The sequence below is a fragment of the Mastigoproctus giganteus genome, chromosome 2 (assembly GCF_048544385.1).
Source record: "Mastigoproctus giganteus isolate SK-2022 chromosome 2, ASM4854438v1, whole genome shotgun sequence".
NCBI lineage: Eukaryota > Metazoa > Arthropoda > Arachnida > Uropygi > Thelyphonidae > Mastigoproctus > Mastigoproctus giganteus.
The window spans coordinates 95,089,493-95,116,893 of record NC_143576.1 but is presented as its reverse complement, the minus strand read 5'-3'; the positions used below and the strand labels follow the sequence as shown (position 1 = coordinate 95,116,893).

Genomic DNA, 27,401 nt, shown 5'->3' with positions numbered 1-27,401 from the left:
AAAAAAAAAAAAATGGCATGCCACATATTGTAATTATCAATAATATTATTCATTTGCTTAGTGCTATCAATTTTTCTGAAGTCCCAATCACATTTATAATACATAGAAAAAAAATTTGTTTATTATAATAATTAGTGCTTTTTGGCTTATTATCCCTTGCTTGCCTTATTGCAGTTTATGTATATGCAGTGGAAGTGATTCTGTAACATTTCAATTTGTTCTTGAACTCCAACATGTTGTGTGGCTGGTTACTGATTTTGCTTTGTACAGTTTGTGTAGTTGTCAGTGTTTTTATTCTGCGAAAGAAATTACTGTATCTCTACTTCTGCCAATCTGACTTTTTACAGTAGAGTATTAACCTTTCATAATTTTTGATTCCAGTGTTTTCTGCATTTGTTTTTAATGATTTCTATGGATTTGCAGAAACATTTTGACAGATGCTTTTATTGATGATTTTCTCAAAAAAATAGTGGATAGTGAAATTAAGTATTTTATATTACTTTCTGTCTAAAAAATGAATAGCAAATGCTTAGAAAACATTTCTCACCTTGTATAAATCTGCAATAAAATATTTTTTGGTAGATGGTGGTTAAATTTAGGTTGGAAGAAGCATTAAAAAGAACTAAGGCGGGAAATGGGGTGAAAATATTTTAAACAGATTTTAAAATGAGCGCAAGGAAGTAGAAATGCAGATCTCCAATCCTTGGTTGTCATAAAGAGGTTAAAAAACGTAAATGAAAAAAGAGAGAAGACCTGTGGTGCCAATAGTCGTTACGAAGGACTTTCGTGAGTAAACCATCATCAGTTGGCAAATGGAAGAAAAGTGAGAGCGTGTTGTATTTAAAGTTATCAAACTCCCATGATGCTCTTTTTGACACGTGGGAACTTTAGCCGCGAGAGGTTCCAAGCCGGTGAAAGGTTGAAGGGAAGTTTAGCGTTAATAATGTTGAGATCGGAATGGTGTCGGTACCATTCGATGGTGAGGGCTTCATATTGAAGAATTCTGTAGCTCGATCTAAGTTTAATAATAGTGATGGCGGAGTCAACAAGGGGGGTGTGGTTGTGGGTTTGAGCATGGGTTGTTAACTCAGTGCAGGATTGACTTGTCTTGAAACTGTTGAAGTGGTAGTATGCGCAGGTATTGGAAGTTGTGGAGGAACCAAATTTGGTGGTAGTGCTGCCGATGTAACAGGTGTTGCAGTTCGATTGACATTTTATGAGATATATTAAGTTATTGAGATCATTGATGGGATATTTGTGTGTATCTTTGTAAGAATTAAATAGGGAACCTAGTTTATTGTAAGTGGAGAAGGTGAGGGAGATGTCGGTATCTTTGAATGTATGTCGGAATTGTGCGTCAGAATTGTGAATGTACGTCAGAATTTTTTTAAAATTCAATACAATACATGACAGGCTAAACCTTACCCTCGAAATCGCAACGGACAACCAGATTCATTTTCTTAATCTTACTATTTATACAACGGACACAAATTTAAATACCAAGATTTTCAGAAAAAATACGCACACCGGTAAATATCTACATTTCACTTCACATCATCCCCTTAGTACCAAAAAAAGCCGTCCTACACAACCAAATCTACAACGCTATCAAATTCACCTCTTCACAAAACGATCTACACAATGAACTTCAATACCTTACTGATAAATTCATAGCCAGGAGCTATCCCCCTCAACTCATCCAACACACAATATCCACCGTTAAAAACAGTATTAATAATCCCACCAGACAGAGTCACAAGACAAATACTCACATAGTTCTCCCTTACCATAGTGAACTCGCAGCACAATTCCGACGTACATTCAAAGATACCGACATCTCCCTCACCTTCTCCACTTACAATAAACTAGGTTTCCTATTTAATTCTTACAAAGATACACACAAATATCCCATCAATGATCTCAATAACTTAATATATCTCATAAAATGTCAACCGAACTGCAACACCTGTTACATCGGCAGCACTACCACCAAATTCGGTTCCTCCACAACTTCCAATACCCGCGCATACTACCACTTCAACAGTTTCAAGACAAGTCAATCCTGCACTGGGTTAACAACCCATGCTCAAACCCACAACCACCCCCCCCCCCTTGTTGACTCCACCATCACTATTATTAAACTTAGATCGAGCTACAGAATTCTTCAATATGAAGCCCTCACCATCGAATGGTACCGACACCATTCCGATCTCAACATTATTAACGCTAAACTTCCCTTCAACCTTTCACCGGCTTGGAACCTCTCGCGGCTAAAGTTCCCACGTGTCAAAAAGAGCATCATGGGAGTTTAGATAACTTTAAATACAACGCGCGCTCACTTTTCTTCCATTTGCCAACTGATGACGGTTTACTCACGAAAGTCCTTCGTAACGACTATTGGCACCACCGGTATTCTCTCTTTTTTCATTTACGTTTTTTAACCTCTTTATGACAACCAAGGATTTGGAGATCTGCATTTCTACTTCCTTGTGCTCATTTTAAAATCTGTTTAAAATATTTTCACCCCATTTCCCGCCTTGGTTCTTTTTAATGCTTCTTCCAACCTAAATTTAACCACCATCTACCAAAAAATATTTTATTGCAGATTTATACAAGGTGAGTACCGTTTTCTAACCATTTGCTATTCATTTTTTAGTCAGATTTATCACGGTATTATAAGGTTACTATAATTTCACTATTACTTTCTATATATATGTACACCTTTTTATGTACACATTTCTGATCTGCATCTGTAAGCAGTGCAGAACAGCTGCATTCTTGTTTCTTTAGTTATTGTTATCACTTTAGCCCAAAATAATCAAAATAAGTGGCATCCAATCTATATAAAAAAAGAACAATTGGAAAACAGTATCTGCCAATTCTGTTTAAGAGCAACTAAAGAGAGACATTACTGAGTTTGATTATAAATGAACTGTCCAATCATTCAGTCACCACCTGATTGAATGCACTTATATTACACTATTCTAAAAGTTTCTGAAAAGAGTTGGGGAAAGCATTCAAAGAGATGAAGTTCAGTTTGGCAGTTTTATTTTTCTTTGTGTCCTCAACGTCCAGAATTTTTTTTCCTTTGAGGGCAGTTTTCACCTTGGGAAAGAGGAGGAAGTCTGGTGCTAGATCGGGAGATTAAAATGAATTGCTGATCTGTACAGTCCTATGTTTTGTCAGGAATGTCTTCACAACAAGTGTGGAATGGGTGGGGTATTGTCAAGCAACAAAAACCACCTGCCCTTCTCTTGAAATTGCACCCTCACCCAAGAAGTGTGCTTCAATAGCCTTTGAAGCACTTGTATATAGAATGCAGCATAGACTCTTTCCCCTTTGGGTACAAATTCCTTGTGAATCACACCCTGTTTGTCAAAAAACATAATCAGCATAGTCTTGATCCTGGACTTCTGTAAACAAAACTTTTTGGGCCTTGCTGATGATTTTGAAGTCAACTGCATGCTCTGATGCTTCATCTATGGGTCACACTGAAGCACCCAACACTTATTTCCAATGACAGTACAGTTTAGGAAATTAGGATTGTCTTGCATGATGATACTCTTCGTTGCTGCTTCTCATCTTTGAGGCTGTGTGCCAGAAACTTTGCACAGACCTTCCTTTTCCTTAAATCTTCATGCAGAATTTGATGAATCATCTCCTTATTCATGTCCAACTTATCAGCCATCTTTCTTAGGGTTAAATAACAACCTCTTGTCACAGTTTCTTGAACTTTTGAAACTCTGTCCTCATTTCAAGAGATTGATGCCCACTTCTTGGGTCATTACTAACATCTGATATCTGTTTTTGATTCACTTATACCATTCAAACACGGTACAACTTAGTATTTCATCACCATAAACAGTTTTTAACATTTCATATTTCTGTTCCAGGTTTTTCCTTCAATAAAAATTCTTTCGTTGCTCTATTGCAAAATTGTAGCATGGAACATTAACAGTACTAACAAAACTGATTGTCACTTGCAACCTCTCAGCCTACTGGACATCCTCTGTACAACCATCTGTTGGAGGAAATATGAACTACAACATACCACTTCCATTTATTTTCAAACTCATCAAACATTGACTGCAAAAGTGCCAGTCCAGGAAATTTATTGTCACACCCTATATATGTTTGTACCTCAGGGATACCACACGTAATAAACTGTATATTTGTATACACAGAACCCACACAGGAAAAAAATACTATATATTACATTTTTCATGCATACTTGCAGGAAAGATGTAATATACTTGCACAGTTATGGAACTTCAGAGATTATTTTATCCTTGTAACTTTACATGTTTCTACTTATAATTGAATTCTGTTATATTTTGCACTTCTGCCGTCATTATGTTGTATGCACCACTTTTACTAAGAATACACATGCATGCAGAGAGAGAGAGAGAGAGAGAGAGAGAGAGAGAGAGAGAGAGAGAGAGAGAGAGAGAGAGAGAGAGGTAAGTGCTCTAATGATGGAGCAAATAATAAAATAATAGTAAGATTCTAAGAAATATAATGTAAGTTGGTTCTACACTAAATTCAAGTGGTTAAGAACACTATATCATTGAATAAAATATACAATTATTATTGGGAGTAGAAGTCTGTGAGGGTTGTGCTTTGGGAGGGGGAGACAGAAAATATAATTTGTTTATCTCTCAATTTAGCCCTGTTTACTTAGCGATGATTCTTAGGCACATACTAAATAGGCAATGTTATCAGTTTCTAGATTTTTTTTATATAGGCTTTCATGATGTAGTCACAGAATATCCTATGTCCAAAGTTTCAGTTTAACATTTTTAAATTCATGTTCTTGTTATTACAGGAAGTATGTTTCTAGATTATTTTAGCACTCACTTAAATAAGTCAGATAAATAAAAATTGATAATATTGTAGTACAGATTTCTTGCTTATTCTGTTAAGTTTGCTTTATAAAAAGCTTTTCCTTTTTTCTGCAGTCTTGACTTGAATGCTGCAGAATCAGGAGTTCAGCATAAGCCAACAACACCAAGAAATGCATTAAACACTGACCAACAACCAAATAAAGAAGGTTGTGCTTGTTAGCTGTTTGTTGGATAAATTTTGGTAAGTTGTATACAATTTAAAACTTTTCAGAATTAAAAGAAGAAACTGAGATGTATATCTCAAAAAAAAAAAAATAAATAAATAAAAAATAATAAATAAATAAATAAAAAAAAATTATAAAAATATATATAATGAACATGATAAAAAATTTTTGACATGTGTTATTCACCATAATTTAAATAAATTATTAACATCATACTCAGTGTGTACATTTCAGGTACATTACATTTTTATTTCTTAAAGTAATTGAATTTTTTCTTTTTCTTGTAATTAATAGAGATGAAAAGTAAATTAATTACTAATTGATAAACTAATAATATATAAAAGTAATTGTTTTCACTTCACTGCACATACCTCCCAACATAATATTCACTGTTTTCATAATGCAGTTCATTTCTTCCTGGATTTTAATAACAAATTGAAATAAACATGTAGTTACAATGTTTCTGTTGTGATTAATATAATAAAAAAATTGTAATAATTCATGATTTATATTTTTTGTAAACTGATAACAACAAAAAAAAAAAAAAAAAAAAAAATCAGTGACTTTTATGCTTGAACTCAGGACATTTCATTTCTGCACATTTGCCATATCTATTGCCCATTCATTCTTTCAATCATTAAGATATGAATGATTCTTAGGCACTGTTATCTGCATTAATATAATATCCAGTGATTCAGCTACATTATACAGTATATGGATAACTTATGTGATGGATTTCAAATCTTTCTAAATACAAAACTTCATCCACTGGGAGTCAAGTTGTTACATGTGGACAGTTGGACACATGTACAAAAAATATAATTGTCCAAATTCTATTGATATGGTTTTAATGAAATTTGTTATGACCTGACAAAGCTTGCAAAAAGTGCCAAATATAAAATTTTATGAAAAAGAATCCACTTGTTGTTGAGCAGTTACCAGTGGACATGGTGGTAGTAGTAGTGGAGGAATGTGATGCAAGAAAGCAAGCTTATATGGCATCAGACAAAAAAAATCTATCAACTTCCACAACAACAGATGGAAGTTTGTTCTAGCAGTCAACTACCTGCTGTCTTCCCTCAATTTGAATCTATGCCCCCCTCAGGTATGTAATCTGAGCAAGAGGAAGAATCCCATCAGATTTGAGCCTGCTCAACCCATTCAAGGCCTTATACGCCTCAATCAGATCACCTTACAGGTGCCTAGTCTCCAGACGCTGAAATTTGCAGAACTTAAGCCTCTCTTGGTAAGGCCATCCTTTCGTTCCCCTCACCAATCTTGTTGCCCTTCCCTGTACTCGCTCAAGCAACTCTACATCCTTCTTAAAATGAGGCCTCCAGACTTGTATGAAGTACTCAAAGCGTGGCCTGACAAAGGGATAATCACTTCCTTTTCCCTACTAGCAAAATTCCTGTATATCATTGACCCCATGACCTGCTCTGGCAGCCTGTCTGCATTGCTGAGAAAACTTCATATCTGACTGCATAATTACTCCCAGGTCTTTTCATTTTCTATCACCATAAGTGTAGTACCATACAGTTGGTACGTTTCTCTGAGGTTACTTCTATCCATATGCAGTACTTTGCATTTGTCAGTTAAACTTCAGTTGCCGCTTCTCAGCCTATTTGCCCAAATTTTCTAGATCCTGTTGCAGCAGCACACTGCTTATTGTCATTAACAACCCTGCCAACCTTTGTATCATCTGCAAACTTCGCCATTAAGCCATATACCTTCATCAATATCATTGATAAATATACAAAACAACAGTGGGACCAACACTGAGGGACTCCACTAATAACATTAGTCCACGAAGAGCAGCATCCATTGATTACCACTCTCTGTCTTCTCCCACTCAACCACCATTTTTATCCATTGTAGCAACTTACCCTTAATACCATACTGCTCCAATTTGTACAGTTATCTTCCATATGCAACAGTGTCAAAATCTTTCCTGAAATCCAAGTATATGATATTAAAATTATTTTTTGCATCCAGTTCCTTTGTAACCACATCATAGTATTCTACAAATTTGTCAGACAAGACTTTCCCTTAACAAACCCATGCTGTGTCTGAATTATTACTGCAGTCTTGTCTAGATGATCCTGCAATGCATCTTTAACCAGTGACTCCATTATTTTACCCGGAACAGAAGTTAAACTAACTTGTCGATCCTCCTTTGTGAATTGGGGATACATTTGCACATTTCCAGTCCGTGGGTACTTTTCTTGAGTACGAGGATGCTCTCATAATTATGGCTAAGGGTTTGCTTAGTTCCTTTGCTTCCTCCTTTAATATAACTGGATAGATCCCATCCACCCCAGGAGCCTTTCTTATGTGTAACTTCAACAATTTCTTCTCTGCTTTGCTCTCAGTTATTACAAAATCATTAAGCACACTGTTACAGTTTGCTGGCATTTTCCTCCCTTAACTCCTCATGTGTGAAAGTAGATGCAAAATACTCATTGATATCAGCTGTCTGAGCAGGATTATCACCAGTTGAACCATCGATATCAAGTGAACCAATCTGATTCATCCTCTTCCTTTTAGTTTATATAACTAAAGAAGTCCTTGCTGTTTTTCTTAGCATCCTTTGCCAAAGATTTCTGCCTTTGCTTGCCTAACTTCCATTTATTTATTTTCAATCTTATTATGGACACAATTGTAATTTTTTATATTAAAAACATTTTTAAATTTTTTTTAAAGTAAATCCCCTGCTTAGAATATGTTTTTTTAACATGCCAAAAATACTTGTATTTGGGCTTTATCTTTAATATCAGCAAGAAAAACTTGAAAGAAACTAAAATCAAATAAACCATGCACTGTGGTAATTGGCCCACCAACTAGAAACATCTGAAGCAAAGAGCACTTCTGCAGGGAACTATGTGGATCAAACATTGTACGGGGGTTCCCTGGTATCTTAGTCCCCGCAGTTATGAGGATTTGAAAATTAAAGAATTAAAGCTTTTTCCCTTCAGAAAATTGACCAAGCATTTTTTTTTTTTTTTTTTTGTGAGAATGATCTTCCTGATGATCGTGCAACAAATGTTAAGCACAAAGTCAAAGACAACTAGAATATGCTATGTATTTTTTTTTGTTATATATATATTTGTCTCCTTTGTACTGAACTTATGCCCCTAGCCTAGTGCTGTGATGGGCTTGCTGTAGTTGCAATAAATGAAAATTTATTATTATTATTATTATTAAATGCTACAACACAATTTTATCTGAAAAAATACAACAATAAAAAAAACACAAATTTCTGGATTCATTCTTTATTCATACAACTGAAAAGTAGTGTAACTTCAATAAACTTTACTTAACCTTACATTCAGTAGTATATTATAATAAAATGTCTAATAAAGTAATTTTCTCTTTTTCAGTTTCTTCATCCATTTTTTCCTATGTACAAGTACATAATAAACATTACTACAGTATGTAATATCGGTGTAGATACTGTACACCATACATACTCATCCTTCACAACAAGTTGCCCATGTATTGCACTATCTCGAATAAGTAACGCTTCACTTGCAATACCAGGATACCTGCCCACCCACTGATGAAAAGCCAACTAGCTTTGAAATGGTGTTGTCTCTGGGTGGTGTGCCTACTGAGAATACGTAACAATAGTGGTCTCTATTTGTCAAGCATTACTTATTCGAGGCAGTGCAATACATGGGCAACTCGTGAAGGATGAGCACAATATGAGATACAGATGAAATGATGCTTTTCACACTACTATCATAGTTTTTCTTTAAGAGTTGTCTACGCCTACATTATATAGATGGGCGATTCCATGTCAAGTGGCCTAATTTTGAAGATGGTGCCTGCTCGACCATCTTCAGTTTTGTTGAAACATGGTGTGGATCAGTGGTTCCCAACCTTTTTTGACTCACGAACCCCTTTCAACATAATATTTTTAAAGCGAACCACTAAGCTTATATTCTCTGAAATCGAATAATATTTCTGAATTTTTATTACAAAATATTTCCAGTACTACGTTTTTATAAGCAACATAGCATAATAATAATTTTTATTATTAAGTATCATTTATACTTTGTAAAGCTGTTATTAATCAGTCCAAACTAGAATTCGAACAGGCTAAGAGTAGAAAACTTGCTTCTTGTCCAATGGTAGCTGACCATTCTGATCTCTTCCCAAAAATATTGGCTGCAATTTTTGCCCATCTCTGTTCCCACATCTGTCAAAACAAGATGGTTCTGTTGCCACATCAGCCAAAGATAAAGCTGACCTGCTGGCATCCTATTTTTCTTCCAACTTGTGTATTGATGATCTTGGTAAATCACCTAAAACCATTCCCAGTACACTCCATTCAATTCCTCTTGTGATCTTTGTTCAAAAGGATGTCAGGATTTTGATGAATCTGATGCTAAGAAAGCTCCAGGTCCTGATGGTATTTCTCCACTTGTTCTCAAAACCTGAGCTCCTGAACTTCTATTCTTTGCTGCCTTTTTTCACATTCCAAAGGTGTTTTTCCTTCTGCTTGGAAATTTGATCATATCCAGCCAGTTCCTAAAAAGGGTGACAAATCCCTCCCATCCAATTATCATCCCATTTCAATTACTTCTACTTTTTCTAAAGTAAATGAGAAATCAATTAACCGCCAACTCTTAAACTATTTGGAAACATTCCGTCTGATCAACGATCGCCAGTATGGATTCCGTCAGTGTTGATCCACTGGTGATATTCTGGCTTATGTTACCTATTTATGGACAAATTCAATGGAAAAGTTGGGTGAAACACAAGCAGTTGCTCTTGATATCTACAAGGCTTCTAAACAAATTTCTTCAAAGGTCTTCTAAACAAATTTCCATCTTATGGTTTGCCAACTGTTTTTTGTAATTGGTTATCCAGTTTTCTTTCTGATCGCTCACTGTGGGTGATGGTAGATGGCTCTTCTAACTTCTCCACTAATGCCAGTGTCCCCTAAGGTTCAGTTCTTTTTCCTGCTCTTTTCCTCTTGTATATTAATGACCTTCCATTGACTGGAAATCCTATCCATAGTTTTGCCTATGATAGCACATTGCATTCCAATTTCCATTTTGAGAAACCTTGCCCTGCTCAATCAGCTTCAACTTCTTGAAAATCTGCTACCAATTCCTTAAATGCCGATCTTTGGATAATTCTCCAGTGGGGAGCAAAGACACTTTAGTTGATTTCAGTCCTAAAACTCAGTCTTGTCATATATCTCGCAAAAAGGAATCTTCTGCTTCTATGCTTATCTTTGGTGACACTCCGATTTCTAGGCAAAATGATATATCTCTTTTGGGGATTACCCTGACTTCTAATCTCTCTTGGCACAAGCACATTAGAAATATTGCTTCCTCTGCATCTAAAAAAACTTGGTTTTCTCTTTTGCTCTCGGCGTTACTTTTCTTCCAAACAGCTGCTCACTCTGTATAAATCACAAATCCGCCCTACCATGGAATATTGTTCCCAAATTTGGGGTGGTGCCCCCAAAACCTCTCTAAGGCTTCTTGATTCCATTCAGAAGAGGGCAGTTAGGTTAATTAATGACTTCTCTCTAACAGAGTCTCTCCACTCGCTAATCTATGTCTCATAGACGTACTGTTTCTGCTGCATGCCTTTTCTACAGATACTTCCATGGGTACTGTTCTTCTGAATTGGCTTCTATAATTCCCGTTCTCTCTTTCAAAACAGTCGGAACACGTGCCACCAATATCCATTTACTTGTCCAACTTCAAACTCACTTTTCATCTTCCTTGTTTATTCATTCAACTGCTATTTTCTGGAACAACCTTCCTTCATATGTCTTTCCTGAAAATTAGACTACAGAAGTTCAAGTCTAATGTCAACAAATATCTTCTCAACCTCCAACCCAAGCATGGTACTAAGTACTATAGTTTCTAATACCTCTCGTTTTGGTGGTTTTCATAAAGGAAAAAAAAAAAGTCCCATCCAAAAAAAAATTGAAACCAAAATATTATTTTGGTTTCTTTTTTGAATAGGTCATGTCAGACCATGTTGATTCATATGCTATGGTAGTCATGCTGCTGAAATAATGTGAACTGTGACATTTGTTGATTCAGCCTAATGCTTCAAAAAAACTGAGACACAAAAAGCTGGGTCTCAATGAAAATTAATATATTAATGTTTTTTGTTTTTTTTTTTCCCCATAATATAGCATTTTTCGTAAATAATAGAAATTATTTGCCCAATGCTGCACAGTTCTCTCCATTGGTGCATTTTTATCACATCCCTACTAGCTGATAGTGAATGTCACAAAAAATTTTATGAGAACATTTTTGTCTGCTATTTTCTTTAGTATCACAGATGCCATCTGATGACTACAGCCTAAGTTTCAAACTATTTGATTTTATTCTCTTGTGAAAGTTTGCATATGGTTGGCTGCCAGCCTCTACTTTCTGACTGCACCTTGCATTTATATTACAGTTGAACTGTCTCCTTGAAAAATTTGTATAGGATGGAGGTAGTATTTTTTTATATGAATTTTTTCTGAAGATGTCAGCTTACAGATGTGTAATTGAATTATTTAATATACTGGCCTGGACAACCCAAACTGCCCAATGAGCCACCTTTAAAAGAAGACCATTATTTTGACTGATATTTGAGTTAGAGATCATGTTTTACATGCAGTTATGGCTAAATTGGAATACAAACACTGCTCTGCGTGGTAAAAACCAATTTATTTATGAGTCCTTTATGAGCTTACAAAATTTTTGGCCAATTTAGAAGTAAATTTTGCAAAAAAAACAAGCATGAATTTAGGAGGCAAATTTGCCTTATGTGGTCTAGTCTTTAAGTAATTCCTCTATAGGATCATATACTAGTGGTGAGAAAAAAGTTCTTTATATCCCCCCTCCCAAGCTAGCAGTTTTCCAACCCACCTAACACTAGCTTGATAGCATCAGCAAATATTTTTGCGCACCTAAGTGATAAATGGTTATTCCTCAGATTGGGTTGATGTAAGAAATGGAGTTCCTCAAGAATCAATATTAGGAACGCTGTTGTTTTTGATTTTCTTAAATGACATTGATGAAAGGATAGAGGGTGTGATGTCGAAATTTGCAGATTATGTAAAGTAGAGTAGTAATTTGGTAGAGTAATTAATGATCAAGCAGAGTATCCCATCCTTGTAAAAAGTATCTCCTCCTAACAGCATAGACATAAATACACTTGAAGGTTATGATTCTGAGAATTGAAGGGAAGAAGCAAATTTTTTCAAAATTTAAATAAATGGACTCTGCCCAAGAAGACATATAGGGAGAGAGTTTCATGATGATATATGGTACAGAAAATATCAACTGGTCTAATTTTGTCCACAACGGTATGATACATTAGACCCAGGAGTTATGCACTGAGGTAACCAGTTCTCGCCAAGCTTAGTTTTTTTGCTGTTACTAAGTGCCAAATACTGTTTACATAGAAAAGAGTAATTAGCTTTTAAGGTATTAATTTCTGGTTGTCTGTGGGCATCATGAGTATGCTACAATGCCTGTCCAGTTGCAGATACTTGCAGACAAAGTGAACTGTCTGCAGTTGAAGTGCTGTTTCTTCCTAATTATCGTCTACCTGAATGTTACCTTTACCAAACACAATATATTGTTGATTTTTCTACTGTTGTCAATGGCATATGTGAAAACTAACATTAACATTAGTCGATTTTTTTTCCAAGCTCTACTGTTGTTGATAGAACAGTGTTCACTTTACACAAAATTCTGAAAGTGTTTTAATAATTTTTACCAATAGCCCAAGCGAATATCAAACATAAGGCTTTATTTTGATTATATTATAGATGTGGGAAATTCCGCTGGACTGCTGTAAAATATTTGAGAGCCCTATGTCGGATGAAACAGTGAATGCTTAAACAGATGCAGCACATTTTTTAAAAAGAGAACATTTTTCTGTTGTACCACTCAACAAAAACTGTACTTTCTTTGAATACCAATTTGTTCTGACATGTGTATGTGTGTGAAATACAATAATTTAATTAAAAAATATTTAAAAAAAATGGATTTCTTGTTTACCATGGGGTTTTCTTAACATAGTACTTATCCTACAGTGTTCAGAACACTCAATTTCTCTGTATAAATTTTTTTGGATTAGACACTTTGTTATAGAGAAATTTTATTCTACTTAAGTTTAAATGAAAGCAGTGTACATTTAGTATTTTTTTTTAATTATTTTTTAAATTGCATATACTGCATGAGGTTTTGCTTTCTGGTATATTTAATCCCTAGCACTGGTAGCAGGCATGGACTATTTTCTAATTTTCTCTTTCTTTCCAATAACAATAAATCCCACTTTGACCTCATGAAATTGTGTTATTTTTTCAAAATATGAATCATGTGCTAGAATTTCTTATATATACATTTTTTTTTTTTCATCTGAATGTTTAAGTAAATTTTTTTTAATACTAAATAGGATGGATAATGTATAGCATATTGTGTATATTATATTTTCATATAGATCAGGTGTACAGAAATTCCACATCAGGTGTCTGTAGCAAATTTTTCTCAAAAGAAAAAGAATAAACAAGGCATCAGACCAGAAAAAAGGGCCTCTTAAAATATGGCCTTCATCTTTCCATCAAGATATTTCAGTAGCTACGTCTAGTTTTCACGAATTTCAAATCCAGATCAGTGTAAGATAGTTTTAAAATGTGTCTGTGTGCAAAATGACCAAACAGTGTACATTGACAAACTGAATGGTGACTTTATTTATATAAATATATATATATATATATTGTATATTGTAATTGCTTAAGTTGATAAACTTCAGTGCATGTGAGTGGTTGACATATCAACAGCCATTTTTAACAACATGGAAAAGCTCTCAACCTGTATTCCTCCAGTAAATAGCACATCTGTGAATTGGAGAAACAAAAGGAAAGCCATGTTGACTTAGAGCAGTATTTTGTTACGTGGGTCCATTTAAATGCATAGCACTCATTGAAATGTATATGATTGTAACCTAGGTATTTTCTAGAAATTTCTTTGTATAAAGACATTTATTTCTCAATTTCATGGACAATTTTCAGTTGAAATAAAGTGTGAAACAGTAATGTTTTTAATGAATAGTATTTTGTTGCTTATCATACCATTTTTCTCATTTTTCCCCCTAAATCACATAATTGATATGAATACATAATATAATTTAAAATACTTTCAAAAGATTAGGAATTTCAAAAGAATGCAAAGAAAAATATCCATGTATTATTCATTCAGTAATTTTTTTTGAAAGTAAATATTCAAATTAGTTATTTATCCTTAATTTATTTTTGTACTGTAGTGCATTTAGATTCACTGTGGAATCTCCATTTGAGGCAGACTTCGAAAACCTTAAGTAGCCATAACTGTTTATTCATAGGCGAGAATGGTTATGTGAAGTTATATGCACAGTTTTACTTCCACAGGCAAAATTGTGATGTACGATAATTGTATCATAAGTAATTATTAATTTCCAAACGTTACATTTGTGATAACTGTGAGGTGAATAACCTAAAAATGGCACAAGTAGTTTTTCTTAAAGTAAGTAGGACTAGGATTTCACTGTTTTGGAAGGTTTTTAATTATAATGAAAATTATCATTTTATACCAATAGGAACTTTCAGACCCTTTCAGATGCATATTATTCAAATTTAAAATAATTCCTATTCTGAAAACTGTTATTGAGAGCAAATTTTTTCCCAAAATTTCCACAGTCGAGTTAAAGAATTCTTGAATGCCAGACTTTCTACTGTCTATCCTTGTGGTGAATAATGATCATTAATGTTAGTTCAATTATTTATTGGGAGCATATTTTCTGTTTAGGATGACTGAAACAAGGGGATGTGGATTCAAATTAAGGAACAATAATTGTTTGTGTCCTAGACAAAAAAAAAATTCACCTTTAATCAAAGAGTTATTGCTTACTAGAACAGGTTGCCATCTAATTATTCCTATTAAATCTGTGGTTGCATGTTTCTATTCTACATGAAGACTAAAAGAAAGCATTACCCATCACAGCCTGAATAATCATGGCCAGGGGTTTACATATTAACTAAACATTACTACACAAATAATGATAGAAAAGTGAGTAATGATAGGAACTATTGAGTAAGGTTAAAAGTAAAATAAAACAAGATAAAATAAAGTTAATTACAATACACATCTTCATACATCAAACAAGAAATTAATTAAAGGGTGAATTTCCTTTATTGAGCTCCCAGCAGACATTGAGCATCAGAGGAAAGGAGGGCTGGACTGTCTGATGTGATGAGTGTTATATTTAGATCTATTATAATTTAGATATACATTTAGTATATTGTAAAGTTTATTTTTATGTTTTTTTTTTTTTTTCTTCCTGTAATAGTTTGATTTTTTTAATATTATAAATATAATTTTTTGAAAGTTTCTTGTATTAATATTTAGTAAATTTTACAATGGTTGTTATAAGATCTGCCTTGAACATTTCGTCAGAGGGTACCATGAATCATATGGAAATAGCCAATGGCGATTTCCGGGTGAGTCATGATTTTATCCTTTGCAGAACCTGTAGCATGTATTCTAAGGTTGACCTAGATAATCATAGTTCACCTGGAGAAGATTCTTTTCTTTGTCACTGTTGTAGGGAGTGTACCGATCTTTAGTTAAAATTTGGTGCATTGCTAGAACAATTTGAGTCACTGAAAAAACAGGTGCTTGCCCTCGAGAATAACATAATTGGGAGTTCATCAGCGACTCCACGACTAGTAACCAACCAAGTGATACACTCCCAATTCGGACACCAGAACAGAATAATCAAGTGCAAACTACTCTGATTCAAAAGGACTTAGTTCTATTAGGAGACTCCATTGTCAGGGGAATGGGGAAATATTTTTTGTAATAAGGATAGGTGGACTAGAACCAGGGTGTATGTCTGGCGGGAGCAACTATTAATGATGTCACCAACAGACTGTCAGATTTTAAGGGGGTAAGGAGAATACTATTATTCATGTGGGGACTAATGACATTAAGCATACACAATCTGACAATTTGTTAGACAAATATAGGACCATGCTGAAGAAATGCTGAGAGTTAGGTCACAGTGTCTATGTGTCTGCAATTCTGCCCAGGTATGATAAGAGGGATTATATGCTGAAAGCTTTGTGGATTGACTCTGCAAGGCTTTTGGAGGGAAATTTCTGTTAGCTTGGCCTGCACTTGTATGTAGAAGGAATCTGTTTTGTAGAGATGGGATACATTTAAACAAAGGTGGTGCAAGAGGTTTTGCCAGTATTATTTAGGATACCTTAAAGGTTCAGGGAAACTGCTAGTTTGGGGGGACGGGTAATATAGATATGCATTTATCTGATATTGGTCAAAGTAACACTTGCACATACCTAGAGTTCTTGTTTGTTACCACAACAGAACATATTGGCAAGATGTTCTGACGGCAGAAACACTTCAAATGAGCTCGCTTTTATAGTTAACTACCCTGACACACTTCAAGGAGTGTGTCAGGGTAGTTAACTATACAGGGACACTAAGTCTTAATTGTTTATACAGTAATATCAGAAGTCTTGTCAATAAATTGAGTGAATTCAAACTGCTGGTTATGACAAGTAATGCTGACATAATGGGGCTTACGGAAACATGATGTGACCCGGAGATAGGGGGTAATGGGTTTCAGTACAGTATGTATAATGTATTTAGGAAGGATAGGTAAGATCGAAGGGGTGATGGGGTCATGATTTTTATCAAAAGCAGCCTGAGTATGATGAAAGCTCTCCCGGATTCAGACGTTTCACATGCTGGTATAGGATCTGTATGGTGTGAGATAGTTGGAAGCAAAGGTATAATGAGAGTGGGAGCAATCTACAGGCCAGGTGATTGTGAAGATTATGATTAGAGCCTCTACATGCAAATGGAATGGACAAGTAAGCATCAATGTCTTATGGGTGATTTTAAATTGCCTCTAATTGATTGAAGCAAATGGAAAGGAAATTCCACATGGGAGACAAAATTCTTAAATCAACTAGATGATCGTTATTTGTATCAACATGTCAGGGAAAGTACTAAGGAAGAAAATACTCTAGACCTCATCACCCATGAACCAGATGACATAATAGGGCTGACAGAACAAGAACCAGTAGCAGGAAGTGATCATGGAGTTCTACGGTGGACGATGAAGAGAGAGGTAGCAGTAGTAAAGGCAAAGGAATGGGTATAATTTCAGGAAAGAAATTACAATGGCTTAAGGTGCTACATTGCATCTGTTAACTAGGTAGATATCTCAGAGAGAGTGAATGGAATTGAATTATGGTATACCTTTAAAACATAAATCACAGAAGCCTTGAATGCTTATATACCATTAAAAAAAATACTCCAGGAGGAAGGTTCCAAGTTAGATGAATAAGGAAGTTGCCAGGATTGCTTGAGCAGAAAAAGATGGCATGGAAAAGTTACAGAGCAATAAAAAGTACTGAAGCCTATAACAGCTACAAATTGATCTGTAATAGTGCCACAAAAGGTTAGGCTGTCAAAGGCAGATTATGAGAAATTGCTAGCAAAGAGTGGGAATAAGGAATTATTCACATATATAAATACAAAGAAGAGAACAAACCAGATCAGACCCTTATATAATAGACATGGGATAGTATTAGATACCCCAGCTGAAGTTGCAGATGAACACAACAGTTACTTTGCATCAATATTTACAGAAGAAAAACCTTTAGTGTCAATGAGATATTATGGGAGTAAAGTCGAAAATATGTAATTAATTATATTAAATTTCACATGTTTATTTAATGAAAATTTTGAGCCTACAGGCCATTAAGGCTCCTGGGGTTGATGGTATATACCCCGTAATCTTAAGGGATGTTGCAGATGAGTGCATTAAACCATTGAGGCTAATTATGAGAGCATCACTGGACTTGGGAGTAATTTCATTGGATTGGAAAAGTGCCACTGTATCTCCATAAGGTTTTTTTTTACATAAGGGTGGTTCTAAGAGTGAAGTTGGAAATTACCTGGCTGGTCAGTCTAACTTCAGCAGTAGGGAAATCATGGAGACAATGATCAAGGGTGAAATTAGAGATCATTTAGATAGAAATGGAATTCTGAAGGATACTCAGAATCCTGCTATTTTGACAGGGTCACTTAAGAAATGGACTTAGGAAATAATTTCGACATTGTTTATTGGGTTTCAGCAAAGCATTCGACTCAGTGCCACACGAGTGGTTATTTTATAAGTTGGAATCACAGGGAAAATCCTTAGATGGATAGCTGGATGGCTTCAGGGCAGAGGGTTGTGATAAATGGTTATTCCTCAGATTGGGTTGATGTAAGAAATGGGGTTCCTCAAGGATCAGTATTAGGACCACAATTGTTTTTGATTTTCTTAAATGACATTGATGAAGGGATAGAGGGTGTGATGTCTAAATTTGCAGATTATGTAAAGTAGAGTAGCAGAGATTCTTCAGAGTGACCTAGACAGACTTCAGTAATGGTCAGAAAAATGGCAGCTATGCTTTAATCCAGCAAAGAGAAAGGTATTACACCTTGGGAACCGTAACCCCAAAATAACTTATACACTTGGTGGAGTTGAGCTACAGCCAGTAGTGGAGGAAAAGGACTTGGGTGTTACAATACGGTCAGACATGAATCCCATGGTGTCCTATTGATGATTTAGCAAACAATTACTAGTAGAGAATAGGGCGTCATAATCCCATTATACGAGCCAAAACATTATCACCAGTGAGTCATTATGCAAATTGAAGCAACTGCAGGTGAATTACGGAGCATGCACGGGTTGGGACACTATAAAAAACACCTGATACTGATACAGCAGCAGACTTAAGCGAGTTTGACAAAGGCCAAATTGTAATGGCCAGATGACTGGGTCAGAGCATATCTGAAACGGCACAGCTGGTGGAGTTCTTACAGTCAGCCATAGTTAGTACCTACCAAAAGTGGTCTGAGGAGGGGAAACCCACGAACTGCCGACGAAGGGTTGGACAACCATGGCTTATCGATGCTCGAGGTGAGCGAAGGCTCTCCCGGTTGCGCCAGCTGTGGTGCAACTCACCGTAATTGGAATGCTGGTGATGGGAGTAATGTATCACAACACACAGTACATTGAATCCTGCTGAAAATGGGACTGTGTAGCTGCAGGCCGCTCAGAGTGCCAATGCTAACCATGGTTCACCAGCGACAGTGCCTACAATGGGCACGCGAGCATTGAAACTGGACCTTGAGTGATTGGAAGAAGGTTGTCTGATTTGATGAATCAAGTTTCCTGTTGCACCATGTGGATGGCTGGGTACGTGTGCATTGTTTACCTGGGGAAGTGATGGCACCTGGATGCACCGTGGGACGAAAACAAGCCAGTGTTGGCGGTGTCATGCTGGGATACCCTGGGTCCAGTCATCCACGTGCCAGGCACTCTGACGTCTACCACCTACCTAAACATCATTGCTGACCAGGTACACCCTTTCATGGCAATGGTCTTCCACTCTGGTGGTGCCGTCTTTCAGAAGGATAATGCGCCACGCCACACCGCCCAGATTGTTCTGAGACTGGTTCGGAGAACACAAGGAAGACTTCCAGATATTTCCCTGACTTCCAAATTCCCCAGACATCAATCCCATCGAGTATCTGTGGTTTGTGTTGAACAGCAACTCCGATCTGCAGCATTTCAACCACGGACCTTACAGGAGTTAAAGGATCTGCTGGTTACGTGTTGGTTCCAGATAGCACAAGACACATTTAGAAATCTTGTAGTGTCCATGCCTCACTGGGTACGAGCTGTTTTGGCTGCACATGGAAGGCCAATATCATATTAGGTAGGTGGTCATAATGTTTTGGCTCATCAGTGTATAAGACTATTGTTAGACCACACTTTCAAGTATGGAGACTGCACCTAAAAAAGACATTGTGCTTCTTGAAAGAGTCCAAAGACTGGCACGGGTAACTCACCTGGTGAGATCAGCAAAAGGGTATCCATATGAGGAAAGACTTCAAGTATGTGGGTTGCAGAGTTTGGAAAGGCACCTTAGAGGAGACTTGATTGAGGTGCTTAAGGATCTGAGAGGCATAAGCAAAATGAATAAGGACGAAATTTTCATGGTTATAAATGCATCTAGAACAAGGAGCCATAATTTCAAGTTACGTGGGGAGATGTTTAGACTGAATTGCAGGAAGTTTTATTTTAGCTAGCGAGTTATAAATTACTGAAATAATTTACCTAGATGGGTGGTGGTAGAGGCTGACAGTTTGGGGAAATTCAAAGATCAGCTGGATATTAACCTACAGGAGTAGGGAAATGCATAGGTTGTCTATTTCCTTTTCTCTTATTATTTTATTATTATTATTTTTTTTTTGGCTGGTGCAGCATAAACCATAGACTTCCTTGCACCATGTGGCCATTGCTAATACTAAATTGTTGTTTCTATTTACTGGAAAAACTTACATGTTATATTATATATTTAGATATCTGATCTGAAGATCTTCAAAAATGTTTATAATAAATAAAACATAAGTTATTAACACAACATATAGTATTCACTGAAATCCTGCATTTTCTTCATCAGTGAATTCCCAAGATACAGTCAACATTGGTAATCTGCACAGTGGATGTGTCAAAAGGATAAGAGTTCATGGGGTGAGCTTCATAGTTGAGTTGATCAAGGATGCTTTTGCAATACCTTGACTTTTTGGAAAATCTCAAGATCAAAATCGAATTGTTGGATTAAGCATTTGAGTTTGGATGAACATGTCTCTGAGTTGCGGTCTGTGTATGACACAGGATTGGAGTAGCTCTTAGGCCATAGATGAGGATCCTACAGTGGCAGCTGTGCCATGCTTGGGGTATATCAGTTGAACCAACAAGAAATTTCACATTAGCAGTTACCCTGATGTCTCTTATTCTCATCTAGGGATATTGATTATGGTTGCTACATTGGTGGTTTTTCCAAACCCAAACCAGTTCTTGAAAGTAGTCCATCTCAGCTGACTGGAATTCCTCTGCAAACAGATTCTTCAGAGTAGCTGCATAGTGCTTCCATTTTATGTGGGGTGAGCTCCACAGCTCCACCCCATGTAGAAAGGAGTTACAAATAATGGTGTAAACTGAGCACTTGGATAAAGGACATCCACTTATAACAAGTGTTTCTTTGTTCATACCATGATTAGTATTAATAGTAGTAAATGTGCAAGAAACCAAGCTTACATAGAATCAACAAAAAAAAAAAAAAAAAATTATTTGACCTATCCAACCCCTCCAATACTTTGTCTAGTTCCTTCTTGAATTTATTCAAACTATCCATTTCTCATTGGCTGTTGGCAAACTTCCAGACATCTATTAGTATTAGTAGTGACAAATAATGCAAGAAAGCAAGCTTAAACAGCATATATTCTGCAACTATCCTTCCTCAGTTTTAATTTATGCCCCCTCATGTGCATGGGCTGAGCAAGAGGAAGGATCCCATCAGCATTGATCTTGCTTAAGCCATTTAAAACTCTAAACACCTCAGTCAGATCACCTCACAGATGCCTAGTCTCCAGACACTACAGTTTGCAGAACTGAAGCCTTTCTTGGTGGTAAGAGCACCCCTTTGTTCCGCGCACCAATCTCATTGCCTTTCTTTGTAGTCATTCCAGCAGCTCTACATCCCTCGTAAAATGAGGCCTCCAGACCTTTTGTAGTACTCAAGATATGGCCTGACCACTGTCTTATACAATGGGATAATCACCTCCTTATCCCCGATAGCAAAATTCCTGTTATCATAGACAAAACCCCATAAGCTGTCATGGCAGATTATCTGCACTGCCCAGAGAACTTCATATCTGACTGCACAATTACTCCCATGTCCTTTGTACAGTCCCACACAGTTGGTACATTACTCTGAGATTATTGCTACCCATATGCAGTCAACTGTATGGGTACCTTGAATTCATCGCTGTTAAACTTTCTCAGCCCATCTGTCTAATATTCTAGATCTTGTTGCAGCAGCATACATTAACCACCCTGCCAACCTTTGTACAGTAAACCCCCGCTATTCGCGGTTTCGCGATCGCCGATTTAATATAAAATGAAACCTAAAAAAATGTGAATTTTAAAGCGCCGTGAATATTTTCTGCCATAAAAAACATGGGCGTGGCTAAAATTATCTTTCCCGGTCAAAACAGCGCTCAGTGGGTGGGGGGAGAGGGGTGACAAAATCGCGAGCGTGGATGTTTCTCGCTAATCCTTGTTCAGTATGTGTTATGCGCTTGTCATGGAAGGTTTCGTCGTTTGCTTTTAATTTATATGTTTATAAATTGAATAAATTTATAAATTGATATGCTTACAAAAGTGATAAATCTACCGTTTTGCAGTGTAAAACAGACTTTTTTGAGTGTGTTAACGGAAGAAAGTGACTTTATTGTGGACAAGTTCTTTCTAACCCCTACAAAAATATGGCTACGAATAACAAGGGAAATGTGAAAATATCAAAGAAGGTGATGACATTAGCGAATAAAATTGAGTTATTAGACAAAATTTCTAATGGTGAAAGTGTCTCCTCAGTGGCAAAACATTATAAAATCAACGAGTCAACGGTACGATCAATCAAAAAATCGGAAGAAAAAGTCCGCCGTAGTGTCCATGAAAACGCGCTAATTGCTTCAAAAATTTGCTCTGTAACTCGTGATGTTAAATTAGAAAAAATGGAAAAAGCTTAAAATCTGTGGATAGAAGACCGAACTCAAAATAAAATTCCGTTAAGTTCACTCATCATTCGCGAAAAGGCAAAACTCCTTTATCAACACTTTAGCGAAACTGCTGATAGCACTGGCGGGATGTTTTTTTTGCTAGCAAGCAAAGGCGCTGGTTTGAAAGATTTGTTTGAAATTTCTAATAAATATTACATTTAATATTAAATTGTTTCTTATTTTCATTTCGATGCCATATGCTTGCATACATAGACAAAATTTTAAGACTAGTTTTTCTTATATATTTCATACTTTGGAATGGAACCCCTTTATTACTATGGGAGCCATAACTCAGTATTCGCGTTTTCGGTATTCGCGACATTTCTCAGGAACGTAACTCCCGCGAATAGCGGGGGTTTACTGTATTATCTGCCAATTTAAACATTAAGCCTAATATAATACCTTCATCAATATCATTAATAAATACAGAAAATAACAATGGGCTCAGCACTGAATCCTGTGGGATTCCACTAATGCCATTAGTCCACAAAGAGAAGTGACCATTGATAACCACTGTCTCCAATCTCATTATTCATAGCAGTAACTTTCCCTTAATGCCACACTGCTCCAAATTGTATATCAGTCTGTTATGTGCAACAATATCAAAAGTTTCCTGAAATACACGTATGTAATATCAAAATTATTTTTTGCATCCAGTTCCTCTGTCACTGCATCATAGTATCCACTCAAATTGGTGAGACAAGATTTCCCCTTAACAAACCACTGCTGTGTCTGAAGTACAATTGCTGCCTTGTACAGATGATCTTACATTACTTTTATCATTAATTCCATTATTTTCCCCTGGAACAGAAGATAAGCTAACAGGTCTTTAATTACTCATGTTACCCTTTGTGAAAGGATACATTTTCATATTTCCAGTCTGTGGGGACTTCCTCTGAACACAAGGATGTTTTCATAATTATGGCTAAGGGTTTGCTTACTTCCTTTGCTGCCTCCCTTAATATAAATGGATAGATTACACCCACCCAGGTGCCTTTCTTATGTTTAACTTCAACAATTTCTCTTCCACTTTACTCTCAATTATTACAAAATTATTTAGCTTTCTGTTAGAGTTTGATGAACTTCTGGCATCCCCTTCCCAAAAGAATTCCTCATGTCTGAATATAGATGCGAAATACTCATTCAGTTTTTCACCAACCCGAGCATGATCAACAGTCGAACCATCGATATAAAGTGGACCGATTTGATTTCTCCCCTTCATCCTAGTATTTTACATAAATAAAGAAGTCTTTGCTGTTTTTCTTTGCATCCTTCACCACAGATTTCACATAATCTGCTATTGTTTGCCTAATCTCTTTTGTGACTTCATTACAAACTAGTTTATATTTACCATAGTCTTCTGTGTCTCCTAATAATTTATATGCATCCCATGCATTTTTCTTCTCTGCCATGAGTCATCTGACATCCATTTAGGCCTACACCTTGAAGAGTATTTCTTAGGTTTTGCGAAAAGACTAGTAGCTTCTATGATTAATTCCTTGAATGCTTCCCATTTAGAACTTGATGGTAACATCATCAGTTAGTCTCAGGGTACAGAATTTAAAATATATCTGAGACCATATTTGAGTCACCTTTATGAAAGCAAAAACCCTGCCCTTTACCCTTGATAGTACACTGCTCAATAAAATTAACAGAACACAGAAAACAAGCTGTAACTTGTGCAGCTTGCAATGAAGTGGGACAAAATTTGGTATGGTGGTGTCCCATAGAATAACAATAAAATGAGATAGCGAGAAACATCAGACAGGTATAAGGAACATTTATAGTGGCTGTATAAGAATTACCAAAAAGATATTACAGAAGTCGATACAAGATGCTCGAAAATATGGTCACATCAGTACAGCCTATGATCCTCTCCGATGGCTAACAGGCTTGACAGCAGTAAGCTATGCTCAATATAAGGGCATCTATTAGATTCTGTTCACCATATTCCTCCCTATATGGCAAAAATCCTATTATTCCACCAGTGCAAACTTTAGCTCAAGTGGCCAGGGAGTTTTCTGTCAGTGTGAAATGCAACACCCAAGGGCATCTCACACCTGTTGTCTTGGTGCATAATAGCCATTGCTGCTAATGTGCTAGAAAAATTCAATCAAATCCCACACCTGTTTGGTCGGATTTGTCTCGTGATTGGGCTGGCCACGGCAGTTGTTGGATATTTTCAGTTTCAAGATATTCCTCCACCACTTGAGCTCTATGTGCAGTGGCATTTTTTTGCATGAAAAGAAAATCTGGGTCAAATGCACCCTCAAAAAGTTGCACATGGAGTTCAAGTATCTTCTCGGTGCCACTGCAGTTATGGCACCCCTATCAAAAACATTAAGGGGGTGCAGCCGTTGATCATTATCCCACCACATGACCACCTTAATTGTCTCTTTCTGTGATGGTGCTGCATTTGTCATCTCCAGAGGAAATGTCTAGAATCTGTTTTTAGGCTAAAATGGAACTCATCAGAGAACAGAACTGTACTGCAAGTCACATGTTCATGGCACCAGTTTTGATGATCTCTGAAATAGTTTTGAGGTTAATGGGATACAAACCACTGGCTCCCTTGTATAGAGCACTTGAATTGAACCCTTTTACACAGTCTAATTGGAAATGTTTTAACCTGTGGCCGCAGAAACCTCAAGTGAGTTGATGGCAGGACATCGTTGGATGTCCTGTCATCAGTGGTCTTCTGGTTGATATAGCCCTCGGGCAACCCTGCCTATCTCTTCTTTTAATGGTTCCTGTCTCCTAAAACTGCTTCCATAAAAAAACTACACTATTATATTAGGGTCACCTAGAAAGTCACTTCAATTACCCATATGTATTGTGTCTGTAAATTGTGTGTTCTCTCTGGTCAATTTGCCTGCTTTGCTGGACAAAAAACCTCAGTGTTTCCAGAGGGGGAACCTTACTATCTACGCTGAGACTCTCAGCCACAGAGTGAAAAAAGCCCATAAAAGTTCCCTGCGTCGACGGGATTTGAACTCAGGCCATTTCCACCTGGTGTGGGTAGGATGGTAATGATACCACTGTGATACTCACACAGACAAACTGTTTCTATAGTACCAAGAGGACATTGTGTGACATGTTAAGCCAAAGTGACACATTTGCCGATATGTGGCTATCCCACTGAGCAAGCCAAAAAATAAATGAAGTGATGTGGTTGCAACCAGTGTTTTTATAGGCATGAATAAATTACATAATGTGCAGCTCTCTAAGGTGGTAGATCAATTTCTATTGGATACTCAAAATTTGCACAAGGATACCCATTATATCAAATATTTGCCTTCAGCGACATTCACAATAAAATATTCATGAAAAACATTTTGTTCTGTTAATTTTGTCAAGCAGTGTAGTTACATCTTTAAGTAAATTCCAGATCAATACACTGTGATCACTGCCACCTAGAGGTTCTCTTGTCTACAGATTCTTAATGCACAAATAATCAGTGCTTGATAATCAGAGAAAGAGTATTCCTCCCTCTTGTTGCCTCTCCACCATGCTGCTGTAGAAAACAATAAATCCACAGTTCTTGCTAGTCTGTGTGTGACCAACTCAAGTTCCATCAATAGCTGAAAAGTTAAAATCCCCCGTTATAAGGCCTTCATAGGTAGCACAGTTGGAAGAATTACTGTCCATTGTCTGTTGATGATGTGAGGAATGTTTATGGGTCTTTTTCACAATGTGGCTGAGTTAGTTGGTCTCAGGTGATAGCATGGTTTTTCTCTGAGAATGCAGGTTTGTTTGTCCAGCAAACAGAATATTGACCACAGAACACAAGTTGCTGATGATCCTAAAACCTTACTACTGCAACTATCCATTATGAGATATTCTGATTTACTGGCTCTATTTCCCTGTACAGTTCATTGTACTCAGAGTCATTATGTCTGTAACATTCTTGTTCTCATTTTTGCTTCTCCAGTGTTTGTGTTACAACAAATTGACTCAACATTGCACTGGCCACCCATGTCAACTGGTTGCACTGCCTTAGATTTTATGTACTTAACTAAGAGCATAATCCCCTACCCCCTCCTATGTGTCTGTCCTTTCTGTATCAAACGCTCACTAACTCACACCATGTGGCCTCTACAGAGTTCTGTACATGTCACAGAGAACCCATTGCAGAGTTGGGGGGAACCCCCTGGTGCTGCCAGTCAAATTACACTACATTATACTTCCTTTGTATTCAAATTCTGAATTCCTTATATCTGAGTGACACCACGTCTCTGATATTCCAACAATGTCTTCATTTGATGTCGTGAGCAGCACTTCAAATTCATCAAATTTATTTACTACTAGCAATACCCCCTGCAAAAATTTCGCAATTGGTAGCAGAGTTTTTCTCTAGCTGTCCTAAAGAAACGTAGTGCATGTTTGGTTGTGAACAGGTAAGCGAGTACGTGTCTAATCCTTTCTTATTTCTGTAAAATAAAACTTTCTTTTAAGGTAGGCAGCACTATTAGAGAAAACTGGCCTGTTCTGTAAAATAAAATTATTCAGATATTCAACACAAGTGACTTGTGTTGAACTTTTAGAAGTATGTCACAGTCATTTTGACATACTTCTTTTTTTTTTTTTTTTTTGTCCTCGCCTTTTCCCATTATTAT

The 27,401-nt window shown here is 36.5% G+C and overlaps 1 protein-coding gene across 5 annotated transcripts in view; it reads left to right on the top strand.

Moving 5' to 3' along the window:
* LOC150089435 (ras-related protein Rab-14) overlaps nt 1-14,139 on the top strand; it is a 108,623-nt gene extending 94,484 nt beyond the window's left edge. For 4 of the 5 annotated variants that reach the window (XM_090389476.1, XM_090389474.1, XM_090389478.1 and 1 more), the window contains exons 8-9: nt 4,959-5,085; nt 13,541-14,139. In XM_090389476.1, coding sequence (XP_090245602.1) covers nt 4,959-5,064 — 106 coding nt within the window. In that variant the 3' untranslated portion in view covers nt 5,065-5,085; nt 13,541-14,139. Of the gene's footprint in view, nt 1-4,958; nt 5,086-12,866; nt 12,964-13,540 lie in introns of those variants that run through there. The other variant, XM_090389475.1, reaches the window with a different exon arrangement.
* The last annotated feature ends 13,262 nt before the right edge of the window (nt 14,140-27,401 follow it).